This window comes from Pseudorca crassidens, chromosome 1, assembly GCF_039906515.1.
Source record: "Pseudorca crassidens isolate mPseCra1 chromosome 1, mPseCra1.hap1, whole genome shotgun sequence".
Taxonomy (NCBI): Eukaryota; Metazoa; Chordata; class Mammalia; order Artiodactyla; family Delphinidae; genus Pseudorca; species Pseudorca crassidens.
Window position 1 is genome coordinate 76,245,150 of NC_090296.1, and position 13,222 is coordinate 76,258,371.

A 13,222-nucleotide genomic window follows, 5' to 3' on the forward strand; every position below is an offset into this window, starting at 1 on the left:
ACATCCCTTAGTCCCTGGCTGTTCCCCTCGGCAGTCACTCACTGTTGAACGTGGGGCCAGTCTAGGTTCATACCTCTGAAGTGACATGCAGACTTTTAGTTCCTTCACCCGTGGAAACCTTGTTGTAATTACATCATGAAAAGATTTGAGGGTTATTATTCGGTTTGGGATCAGAGATGATTGTCTGGTATTTGTCTTTGAACCGTTTCATTTACAATCTTTTCTTAATGTTCTTGTGAAATGAAAATGACTGGAAATATCCTCTCATTTGAAACATAAAGAAATAGCCTTAAAGAGGCCAAGTGATTGTCCTTCCTCTCACCCCCAGGGAGATGAAGGTAGGCCAAGAGTAGAATTTGAATTTTTTTACCTTTAGCCTAGAGACCAGTGTTGGTTGTATTGTTTGAAAATTTTCTGGAATTATGGAGATGAGTATTGACATTAGGAGCATGGCTTAAGTATATTGAAGGTTAATTTGGCACAGTTCTTGCCTTTTCTCATCTGCATCCCACCAAAAAACACTTTTTTGGGGGGGGGGGCGGGGGGAATGTGTCTCTAGGTTCAGTAAGACTTGGTCTGAGTCAAGTTCTTGAGGAATTAGAGAACTGACATTTCTAGCCTACCTGCTTCAGAGTTGTTTTATTCAGGTTTTTCAGCTACAAGCATGTTGAAATTTTAGTGTCTTTATTTCTGTAGGCCGGCTCTTCCCAAGGGGCCTCTTCTGGGCTCTCCGTAGTTAAAGTTCTAAGTGCCAGTGAAGTGGCAGCTCTGTCCTCACCAGCAAGCTCTGCTCCTCATACGGGGGGCAAGACGGGAATCGAGGAAAACCGTAGGCTGGAGCACCAGAAGAAGCAAGAGAAGGCAAATCGGATTGTAGCGGAGGCCATTGCTAGGGCCCGTGCCCGGGGCGAACAGAACATACCTCGAGTCCTGAATGAGGATGAGTTGCCTAGCGTTCGGCCTGAGGAGGAGGGTGAAAAGAAACGCAGGAAGAAGAGCAGTGGGGAGAGGCTCAAGGAAGAAAAGCCAAAGAAGAGCAAAACATCTGGTACCTCCAAAACCAAGGGCAAGAGTAAGCTAAAGTAAGTACCACCCTTTGCTCTTTTGACGGAACATTTGAGGATAGTGCATACATCTTAAAATTCGTGTTGTATTCAGCAGCTACAAAGCTCAAGGTGGTCTCTCTATCATTAGAAGATAATAAGGCCTTTCTTTTCTCTGTCCCAAGTGAACACCAAGGCACGGGAAAGATAGCCAGTCTTGTGTTAGGGGTTACATTTAAAAGCTGTGCCTGTGTTTTTCTATATTCTTCCCGATTTTGTATCACCATTGTGTGGAAGACTTCTCACTAGCCTCCTACCACCCACACCAGTAAAAGAGAGCTGCTGTAGACATAGCTGCCCTGTTCTTACATTTCCTCTGTGAACTGGGGAAGATTTCAGCAGCCACTGTCAGCCTTAAGCAGTCTTGACAGAACCATGGCTTGCCACATAATTCTTGTCACAATTGGCAAGAATTCCTTCCGTGTCTTGTAGCTTCACTCCTTTCTCTCTAGCTTCCACTCCCTGAGATTCTTCAGGCTTTGTGGTGTAATTATAATAATGCTTCATATCTGTACAGGATTTTTCAGCTTTAAAAAGCAAGTTTCATATCTGGTATCTTACTTGATCCTCAACAGCTGTCAGGCCAGATGTTATCATCAGTGTTTGCTACTTACGAAACTAATGCCCAGCTAGTGACAGAACTGGAACTAAAACAAGGCCTTGTAATTCTTAGTCAAGAATTCATTCTGCTGTGTTATTCTACCTTTCTTCAGGTATTTGTGAATACAGTGGTAACAGATATGTCAGATCTGGTGTAAAGGTCAGCTGGTATTTTAGAAACCCTAATGTCTTCTTTTTTCAAACACGCTGCTCAATAGCTGTGTGTCCCACAGACTGAAGATCTAGACACTTATGCCTGGAGACTTTGTACGTGATGGTTTAGATTAATTATATTTTCTTATTCCTAAATTTTCCTTGCCTTCACTGTAACTGAATTTGGTTTTTCCTTTTTAGCACCATCACTCCTGTGGTGGGTAAGAAGAGAAAGCGTAATACCTCATCTGATAATTCAGATGTGGAAGTCATGCCTGCACAATCACCCCGGGAAGATGAAGAAAGCAGCATTCAGGTAAAAGGAGCCCTGAAGAACTTACTGAGAAAAATCATGTTTTACTTCTGACAGACAGACCAAGAATAGATATGGAGAGACGATAAGCCTATGCACATTTCACCAGTTTTTCTAAACCAGAGGTAGTCCTAAAAAGTAGAAGAGGCAAGATCTGGTCATGGTCATGTCTTTTAAATTTGAATTTTTTTAGGCAAAAAGCATATTACTATAAAAAAGCAATATTCATTTTCTCAAATTCCAGTGTTTCAAAGACTAAGCAAATATGAAATTATGCTGCAAGATTGTTGTTTTGGGTATGGCAATACTTTGGTTTCTCTTAGAACTGTCCAGCTATCCCCCTTTTGCCTTACTTCTTTCAAAACTTCAGGGTTTTCAATTCTTGCCAAAACTTCAGAGTTTTGGTGCTGAGAAACTGGGGTGTTTAAGGTACAATGTTTTTGCTACCTTTTGAAGATGAGAAACATTGGGAAGAGAATAAAAGAAGCTGGACCAGAAGAACTTTAGTCCTCTATCTCTGTTGCCTTATGGTACCATCTTTGGCTCTAGTTTCCAACCATGGAAAGAATGTGTTGTTAATGATTCAGGAGACCCGTGGTACTTCTAAGTAGCTCTAATGGGCCTGGCCAGGTTACTTAGCTATGTGTAAATTCTTTATTTGAAAAATGGAGGTTTGGACTAAACAAACCTCAGGTGCCTCACTAGCTATCAGTACTTTATAAATGTCTCCTCTCTTCCTTTTTTTCTTTTGATTTGAATTTTATTTTATTTATTTATTTTTTTATATCCTCTCTTCCTTAATATACATTCAATACCTTGATAAACTGAGACTTTGGTTCTTCTGGGGTATGTTTACATGTGAGAATAGCCAAGACATTTTTGAAAAGGAGAATGAGGCAAAAGCTAGATTTAACAGACATTAGAGTACATTATGAAATAATAATTACTAAGAGTTTAAAATTAGAGAAGAAATAAGAGATTAGTAAAAGATAATAGAGTCTAGAAGAGGATTCAAATAGTTGTTATGAGAAGTTAGTATATGAGTTAAAAGGCCATTTATCAGTGGAGGGAATTCCCTGGTGGTCCAGTGGTTAGGACTCTGCACTGTCACTTCCGAGGGCCCAGGTTCAATCCCTGGTCTGGGAACTAAGCTCTGCAAGCCGTGTGGTGCAGCCAAAAAAAATAAAAAAATAAAATCAATGGAAAGAAAGATTATTTAATAAATTAAGTTAGGACAACTGGCTACACATTTAGGAAGAAATAAATAAAATTGGATTTCTTGCATTACTCTTTAACAAAAACAATTTCTAGTTTAATCAAGGGTCTAAATGCAAAAATTGAAATCATGAACCTTTATAAAACATGGATAAGTTTTTTTTAAAATAATTGTAAAATCAGGTAGATCTTTCTAAGGAGAGTATTAAAATTCAGAAGTCATAAAGGGAAAGATCGATACATTTAACTGTATAAAAATTATGCATGGGACTTCCCTGGTGGTGCAGTGGTTGAGAATCCGCCTGCCAATGCAAGGGACATGGGTTCGATCCTTGGTCTGGGAAGATCCCACATGCGGTGGAGCATCTAAGCCTGTGTGCCACAACTGCTGAGCTTGCGCTCTAGAGCCCGCGAGCCACAACTACTGAGCCCGAGTGCCACAACTACTGAAGCCCGCGTGCCTAGAGCCTGTGCTCTGCAACAAGAGAAGCCACCACAATGAGAAGCCCAAAGAGTAGTCCCTACTCGCCGCAACTAGAGAAAGCCCGTGCGCAGCAACGAAGACCCAATGCAGCCAAAAATTAATAAATATATTTTTTAAAAAAATTACGCATGTGCAACAACAACAAAATTCTCTAAACAGCATAGTGGTTAAGACCACAGACTGGAGCAAGATTTCTTGGGTTCTCATCTTAACGCTACTGTTCACTAACATTGTCACTTTAGGCAAGTTTACTTAACCTCTTGGTGTCTCAATTTCCTCATCTCTAAAATGCAGATAGTAATATCTACCAAGTAGGGTTGTTAGGAGGCTTAAATGTAAATGTTTATAAAGCACATAGAACAGTGTTTAGGTAAGAGAGCTTAGTAAGAGTTATATATGTGTTTGTTAAATAAACAAAGCACAAACTGAAGGCAAATCTTTGTGATATAAGAAATACAAAGATTAAAAAAAATTCAAAAGTGGTGTATTAATATGCTAGGGTTGCCAATACAAAATACCACAAATTGGGTAGCTTAAACAACAGAAATTTATTTTCTCACAGTTCTAAAGGCTAGAAGTCCAAGATCAAGAGGTCAGCAGGTCTGGTTACCTCTGAGACCTCTCTCCTTGGCTTGCAGAGGGCTACCTTCTCACTGTGTCCGCACATGGTCTTTCCTCAGTGCGTATATCCCTGGTGTCTTTGCGTGTGTCCAAATTCCCTCCTCTTTTAAGGACACAAATCCAGTTGAATCAGTGCTCACCCTAACTTAATCACCTCTTTAAAGGCCCTGTCTTCAAATACAGTCACACTCTGAGGTATCAGGGGTTAGGATTTCAACATAAGAATTTGAGGGGATACAATTAAGGCCACAACATTGGTAATACCAGTGTTGGCAATGGAGACCTCACAGTCCCCCAGGTCTTTTCTCCAGAGGTAACCTCTGTTACTATTTTTGTGTATCTTTCCAGAAATATTCTTTACTTTCATGAGCACTCTAATTCCACTACCACTTACTGTTTGTATTCCATACCTACTCTTCTGTACTGTTGCTTTTTTTCTCCAACAATATATCTTGAAGGTAGTTCTTTATCAAAAAGATAGATCTAGCCATTCTTCCTCACACTCTGTTTTCTGTTATGAAAAATTTGAAATATACACCAAAGTAGAGAGATTATTTTTTTATTTTTTGCGGTACACGGGCCCCTCACTGTTGTGGCCTCTCCCGTTGCGGAGCACAGGCTCCGGACGCGCAGGCCCAGTGGCCATGGCTCACGGGCCCAGCCGCTCCGCGGCATGTGGGATCCTCCCAGACCGGGGCACGAACCCGCGTCCCCTGCATCGGCAGGCGGACTCTCAACCACTGCACCACCAGGGAAGCCCCGAGAGATTATTTAATGACATCCCGTGTTCCATCATCCCAGAAAGTTCCCTTGTACCCTCTTTTCAGTCAGTTCACCATCCTCTCCCCCACACCTCCACATAGGCAACCATTGTGCCCCTTTTTATTACCATAGATTAAACTTAGCCTGTTCTTGAACTTCATGTAAATGGAATCACGTAGTATGTACTCTTGGGTCTCACTTTTTTCAGCATAATGTTGTTCAGATTTATTCATGTTGTTGATGTATCTGAAGTTCATTCATTTTTTTTTCTTGAGAAACATTTTTATTTATGAATATAGCACAGTGTTTATTCATTCTATTAGACATTTGGTTTGTTCCCAATTTGGAGCTGTTATGAGTAAGCCTGCAATGAACAGTCTCAGTACACATACTTTGTGGACATAGGTTTTCACTTCTCATAGCTAAATTCCCAGGAGTTGATAGACTGTGGGGTAGTTAAACATTTAACCATTTAACTTTATAAGAATCTGCCAGCTTCCGAAGTGATTGTGTCATTTTACACTTCCACCAGCAGTGAGAGTTCCACTGTCACTTCATATATTTTGACTATAGCGTAATTTGTTTAACCAATCCCCTGTTGATAGGCATTTAGGTTTTCTCTGGTCTTCTACTACCACAAGTAATGCTACAGAGATTTGTATATATGTGCAAATTTATCTGTAGGATAATATCTTTGAAGTGGAATTGTTGGATCAAAGGGTATTGTCAAATTTTCTTCTATAGAAATTTTTTTCATGCCAGTGTGTACTCTCACCAACAATGTGTGCGTTCCTGTTTCAAATATTTGATCCAACTTTCTGATTTTTGCCGCTCGGTTAGGTGCAAGAGAAAAAAAAAGGGGGATCTCAGTTTAGTTTTCAGTTGTAACAATTTTATTCTGAGTGTGAGCATCATTTTACACTAAAAGCCATTCTGGTTTTTTCTATGAACTATTTATGTTATTTGCCCATATTTCTATTGTGTTGATCTTTTTCTTAGTGATTCAAAAGACCTCTTTATGCTTGGGAAATGTATCATATGGCATTTTTTCTCTAGTTTATTATTTCTCTCAACTTCGTTTATGATGGATTATATTGATATTACTCAGATATCTTAAACTTTTTACAAGGTCAAATTGATCAATTTATTAGAAACACCTTCTCTACTCCAGGATTATAAAAAAAAATTCTTCCACATCTTCTTTTAGAAATTTTATGTTTTTTTTTTAACTTTTAAATCTTGCAGTCTTTTTGTAGATTTGTTTCTTACATCCACTAGATGGCTAGTCATCTGTTTTCAATCCCATTTTATAGAATAATCCACTTTTTCCTCACTGATTAGAAGTTCTGTTTTTATCATGTTCTAAATCCACATAAGTATTTTAGTCTATATCTGAACATTATTTCCTTGACTTGTTTATCTCTTCTTGGAGAGGTACCAAGTTGTGTTAATTAGTATAGCTTTATATTGTCCTTAATATCTGGTAAGGCCAAGTATACTTTTTCATATTTTTCCTGGTTATTCTTAGATGTTTAGTTCTCCATTTGAATTTTAGAATCAGCTTATCTAATTTAAAAATTCTGTTAATTTTGTTTTTCAAATTTATGTGATTAGGGAGGGTATATATACTTCACTATTTATTCAACTCTCTTTTAATGTCCTATAGCGCTTTAAAGTTTTCTTCACATAGATTTTATATATTTCTTACTAAATTTAATGCTTAAGATAATATTTTCTTAGAAAAAGAATATTTTCTTTTATTGTATTTTCTGCCTTAGTCTCTATAAGAATGCTATTGATTTTTAAAAATTAATTTTATGCCAAGCAAGTTTACTCATTTTCAGTAGTTCTGCTTCTAATGACTCATTTGATTTTGGGTTTTCCAGGGGTTATAATCATGATTGAAAAATAATAATTTTGTCTCTCCATCCTTCCTAATTTTTTTATCATGAGCTGCAAGTATTACTTAGATTATTTAATTAAAAAATCTTTTACTCAACCATTTGAAAGAATAAGGCAGATTTGAAATGTATTGATATGGAAAACATCTCCAAGAAAAATGCTAACAGAAAACTAAGCAGCAAAACAATACATACAGTATGATCCTATTTATTAAAACAAACAAAAAAACTTTAGAACTAAAACAAAGGAACAATTAGAAACAAAATGTTCTTGCACCTTTGCACTCCAGGGTTGCTCCTCCTGTGAAGTTCATTGCACTCTGCAGGTTGAGAGTCCTGTTTCAGTTTTTTAAGAGCCCCTTGCCAATAGGTTACTTTCAGGTGGAATCTGATACTTTGATAAAACAATTCAGCAAGTTAATATATATTCAGTACATAGAATAAGTTACATGATTTGACATCACATAATTTGATAAATAAGCTATTTATCATCTTTTGGTTTAATTTTTCATAGGGATTTTGGAGTCAAATCTAAGTATATGACTATAGGCGAATAGTTTTAAAGGTTTTCTCCTTGAGAGACCCAAGCAGTTATTTTAACCATTTTTGCCTCTATAGAAGAGACGCTCAAACCGCCAAGTTAAACGGAAAAAATATACAGAGGATCTGGATATAAAGATCACAGATGATGAAGAAGAAGAAGAAGTAGATGTAACTGGTCCAATCAAAACTGAGCCTATCCTGCCTGAGCCAGTGCAGGAACCAGATGGCGAGACTTTGCCTTCCATGCAGTTCTTTGTGGTAAGCTGAGAACTTAAGCAATTTGAGACCTTTGTCTCCCTGCTCACAATCTCTGTTGACTGACTGCATCTTTTGCTACAGGAGAATCCCAGTGAAGAAGATGCAGCCATTGTAGACAAAGTGCTTTCTATGCGTATTGTGAAGAAGGAGGTGAGGCCTCTATTTTTAATGTCAGCCCATAATGCTGCAGTTACAGGCTGTATGTAATGAGCACCTTTGGATGTCAGGCTATATTGCTACAGTGTAGTTACAAGAGATGGTGGAGAAAAGTTAGGTGGAAAGTAGGAACTGTCTTATTGCCACTTCTTTCGCTTATTTGTTTAAACTGGAAAAGGGCTTATTTTCTCCAGCTGTCAAGCCTCCAGCATTGAAATACCAGATTAAGTTCTTTAATCCCTTAGTCAGTAATATATTCTGGGAGCATTGGTATGAAGCTCTACCATGTGTGTTAAAATGAAAAGTTCTCTTTGACAAATAAGTTTAGTAACTGTAATTTCTTTCTTCTCAGCTTCCTTCTGGACAATATACTGAAGCAGAAGAATTCTTTGTCAAGTACAAGAACTAGTATGTGATCTGTACAAAAAAGCTTTTCACCCCAAATTCCTCAGGGTTCTAAAAAGTTCTCCTGTATAGTCTATCCTGGGTGGGAATGTGTCCCTTTTTTTATAGTCTCCTCGCCTGTTTTTGGTGAGGAAAATGTCTATTCAGAGAGAAGCTCAGGAATTGACTCTATATTTACCTGCAGAAAGGTGGGGTGAGGATGGTTCCTGATAAAATCCCTTGTAAAATCCTCTTTACGTTAGTCTAAGATTAAGACCTTGCTACTCAGAGTGTGATCCGTGGACCAGCAGAGTTAGCATCAGTTGGGTGCCTGTTAGAAATGTGAACTTTCAAGCCTACCCTAGACCAGGTGGTTTGTGTGCAAAATCAAGTTTAAGAAGCACTGACCTAAGAGACTGTCTCCCCATTGAAGCACATAGTCTTATGTCTGCTTCTGGCTAATCCCCACATCTCAGACACTAGCTGACCAATTCCCCTTTCTCACACTGTGACTGGCTATTTCCATCCCCTTTAGCTCCTATCTACATTGTGAGTGGGCTACCATCTCCCAACTAGAGAAGGATAAGAGGATCCATCAAAAACTAAAGCGCTTCAAAACCAAAATGGCTCAGATGAGACACTTCTTCCATGAGGTAATTAGGAATAGGTATTGCCTATCATTTATTTCATAGAAGCATAAATTACTGGGGTTATCAACCTTGACTGATTCTTCAAAAGACTCATAGTTGCTTTGTATATATGGGTATAAAGTGTTCATTTTGATCGTTGGACTTTTCTTACTTAATTGCCCCAGGCTTTGTTTTACCAGGTCTAAATATGGTATTTTTATAAGTTATAGGGTACTTGGAAATTGAGTTTTTTGATATTCATGAAGTACTTTCAGAACAGATGGTAAACTGACCTCTGGTCCACTTGCGGCATTCTTCTCCCTCTAATGTCAGTCTTCAGCAGTTGATGGTATCTGTGGACAGAAGCAACCATATCATTAACAGAGAACATTTATTTTCTCAAACTTCTAATCCAGTATAACTAGAAATAGTGATAAAGGAGCTTTAATACACCATACCCAGTGTTACTACTAGTTAAGTACTGGAACATCTGTAAGGGTCTCTTGAGCTGTATTTTAACTCTCGATTTTGCTTTGAAAGCTTTGTATACATACACCTTTCCCAAAATGGGATTTTTCATTACTGAGTGCCTTGAGAAGAATTCTTTCTCAGAGCTTCTTAAGACCTAAAGAGGAGGACTTCCCTGGTGGCACAGTGGTTAAGAATCCACCTGCCAGTGCAGGGGACACGGGTTTGAACCCTGGTCCGGGAAGATCCCACCTGCTGTGGAGCGACTAAGCCCGTGCACCACAACTACTGAGCTTGCACTCTAGAGCCCATGTGCCACAACTGCTGAGCCTGCGTGCCACAACTACTGAGCCCACACACCACAACTACTGAAGCCCACACGCCTAGAGCCTGTGCTCTGCAACAAGAGAAGCCACTGCAGTGAGAAGCCCGCGCACCGCAACGAAGAGTAGCCTCCGCTGGCCACAACTAGAGAAAGCCCACGTGCAGCAACAAAGACCCAATGCAGCCAAAAAATAAATAAATTTATTTAAAAAAAAAACCTAAAGAGGAGCTAGTAAGAAAGAGTGAAAGAAGGAATAATGTATAGCTTCAGCAAAAAAACCCAGCTGTGGCCAAATACATCTGAAAAAACTATATCACCAGGTTTGCCAATAAATGAGTTATTTTCCACATCACTTGGAGAGGGCAAGTCGGGCCATGTAGGTTTTATAATATCTTTTTATATGAAAATAATGATAATTGTGTCGTGGGGGTTTCTTTGTTTTTTGGTCTATGTTCTTTTAAAGCCTAATTTGAGAAATGTATGATGAAACTAATCCCATTCCAGTTGGTATTAGATATATAATTTGTGACCCTTGAGCCAAGCTCTGCTAACTGGCTTGTATGCCTGTTTTGTCTTTATAGGTAGGCCATTTAACCAAATCAATTATTCATTTATTCATTGTTTATTATGTGCTAGTCACTATGGTAAGCAAATCACACATGGTCTGTGTTCTCATGTAGCTCACTGTCTAATGGGGAGAGAGAGATTTAAAAATAATTCAAATTGTGGTAAGTGCCAGGAAAGAAAGAGCACAGGAAGACCTAATAAAAAAATGCCTACTTTGGATAATCAGTGAAGACTTCACTGAGAATTGAATTATGAATGAGTTAGCAAGACCATGAACACATGTAAATAGTATCCCTGGCATGGGAAATAGCAATATATGAAAGCCCTGAGACAGGATGAGGAACTGAAAGGACAGTGGGATTGATGTACGATAGACAGTGAGTGGCCCGAAATGAGATCAGAAATTTAGGCAAGCAGGTGCTTATAGACCTTTTAGTTTTGTTTTTATTCTAAGTGCAAAGAGGGAAACCACTGGACTATTTAAAACAGGTGAAAGCACATCCAATTTCCTTTTTTTTTTGCGGTACGCGGGCCTCTCACTGTTGTGGCCTCTCCCATTGCAGAGCACAGGCTCCGGACGCGCAGGCTCAGCGGCCATGGCTCACGGGCCTAGCCGCCCCGCGGCATGTGGGATCTTCCCAGACTGGGGCACGAACCCGTGTCCCCTGCATCGGCAGGCAGACTCTCAACCACTGCACCACCAGGGAAGCCCCAATTTTCATTTTTAAAAGATCATCTAGGGTTTCCCTGGTGGCGCAGTGGTTAAGAATCTCCCCGCCAACACAGGGGACACAGGTTCGAGCCCTGGTCCGGGAAGATCCCACATGCTGCAGAGCAACAGAGCCCGTGCACCACAACTACTGAGCCGGCGCTCTAGAGCCTGCGCTCTGCAACAAGGGAAGCCACCGCAATGAGAAGCCCGCGCACCACAACGAAGAGTAGCCCCCGCTTGCCACAACTAGAGAAAGACTGTGCACAGCAACGAAGACCCAACACAGCCATAAATAAATAAATAAATAAATAAATAAATAAATAAAATTTATTAAAAAAGATCATCTAGACTTTGGATTGGAGAAGAGTAAGCGTGAAAGTAGGATGAGCAGTAAGGAGGCTGTTGAAGTTTTCTAGATGAGAAATTAAGGCTTATATCAGAGTGCTTTCAGTGGTTAGAGAGAATGGATAGATTTGAGTTTACTTTAAAGTAGAATTGACAGGTTTTGGTGCGACGGCTTATATAGATAGGTTTCTGGTCTGAGCAAATGGCTTGAGGTAGAGTCATTTATTAAAGAATGGAAGATTTTAGAAGCAACTGATTTGGGGAAAATCAAGATTTTAGTTTAGACCATGTTAAGCTTAAAATTCTGTAACACATTTCTATCAAGGAGGTAGATATACAAATCTAGGTTTTTTAGGCTGCAGTTTAACTTTGGAATGTATCAGCATATACATAATTATTAAAGCCTTAATAATGAATAGAGTCACCCTGGGGAAAGTTCTATACTTTCTAATAGTTCTGTACTTTTAAAAATTTCTTTCTATAAGGCAATGGATGTAAGCCCAGGGCCAATCCTTAAGCAATTCTCACAAATTTAGAGGACCAGGTGAAGAAGGGACTGTTGGCCAGAGTGGTAGGAGAAAGATTAGGAAAAAGATATGTCACAAAAATCAGGGGGAAAGTGTCTTAAGAAAGAAAGAGTTTTTTCCTTAAGGTTTCTTGGAGATCTTTCTTTGAAGCCTTGGGTTATTTATCTTGGGATACCACCCAAAGTTGGATACCAGTGACTTAGGAAAAAAAGAGCCAGTGAAGGTGACTGAGAATTGGCCAAAACAAAAAGTGAAACCAAAATAAAGGCTACCGAAGAGAATATGGTGTCTCAGAAAAGCCTAGGGAAGAGAGTGCTTTGGGGAGAGAATAATGAATTGTTTAATACTTTGTATAGGTAAATTAAGGTGAGTACAGAAACGTTTCCATTATGTTTGGCAATTTGGAGATCATTAATAACCTCGACAAGAGTAGTTTCATTGTGTGATGGAAGTAGAAAGAAGAGTGGAATGGGTGGACAAATAAGTGAAGGAGGTGATGAAATGGAGGTACTGTGTGTTTAAAACTCGGAAAAGTTTGTGTATGAAGCAGAACAAAAGAATAGTTGGAGGGGGATGTAGAGTCAGGGAGGTCTTTTTAAGACGTGAAGTTGCCTGGTTGGAGAACTAAGATCCCACATACCGCAACTAAGCCCATGCTCTCTAGAGCCCACGCACCGCAACTAGAGAGACTGCATGCCGCAACTAGAGAGCCCACATGCCGCGACTAGAGAGCCTGTGTGCCGCAACTAGAGAAGACTGTGTGCCACAATGAAGAGCCCACGCACTGCAATGAAGACCCAGCTCAGCCAAAATAAATAAATTAATTAATTAAAGAAAAGATGAGAAATAGTCAAGCATGGTTGTATGTTATGGGCATGCTCCAGTAGAGAGAGATTCCTAAGAAGGCAAGAAGGAATGGAATCCAAAGCATATATGGAGAGAATGGCCTCTGTTAGGGAGCAGTGACACTTTATCTGGTAACAGGCAAGAGGATAGATGCAAATACAGGTAAGTGTGTAGGATGTGGTATTATGAAAATGGGGAACTCCCTTCTTTTCTCTTAATAAATTTTGAAGTAGGGTTATCAGCTAAAGGTTGCATGGAGGAGTGTGTTTCCTGGACAGTGATCTTTTGGTCTTATTGTTTGATTTCATAA

The 13,222-nt window shown here is 39.3% G+C and overlaps 1 protein-coding gene and 1 non-coding gene across 9 annotated transcripts in view; both read left to right on the forward strand.

Annotated features, from left to right (window-relative positions):
• CHD8 (chromodomain helicase DNA binding protein 8) overlaps positions 1-13,222 on the forward strand; it is a 56,630-nt gene that overhangs the window by 20,277 nt on the left and 23,131 nt on the right. For all 8 annotated transcript variants that reach the window (XM_067741101.1, XM_067741121.1, XM_067741130.1 and 5 more), the window contains 6 exons: positions 697-1,082; positions 2,058-2,172; positions 7,771-7,953; positions 8,035-8,103; positions 8,462-8,517; positions 9,029-9,146. In XM_067741101.1, the coding sequence (XP_067597202.1) occupies positions 697-1,082; positions 2,058-2,172; positions 7,771-7,953; positions 8,035-8,103; positions 8,462-8,517; positions 9,029-9,146 (927 nt within the window). The remainder of the gene's footprint in view (positions 1-696; positions 1,083-2,057; positions 2,173-7,770; positions 7,954-8,034; positions 8,104-8,461; positions 8,518-9,028; positions 9,147-13,222) is intronic.
• On the forward strand, positions 3,243-3,315 carry TRNAD-GUC (transfer RNA aspartic acid (anticodon GUC)). Its single transcript has one exon. It is a non-coding gene; the product is annotated as a tRNA-Asp (tRNA).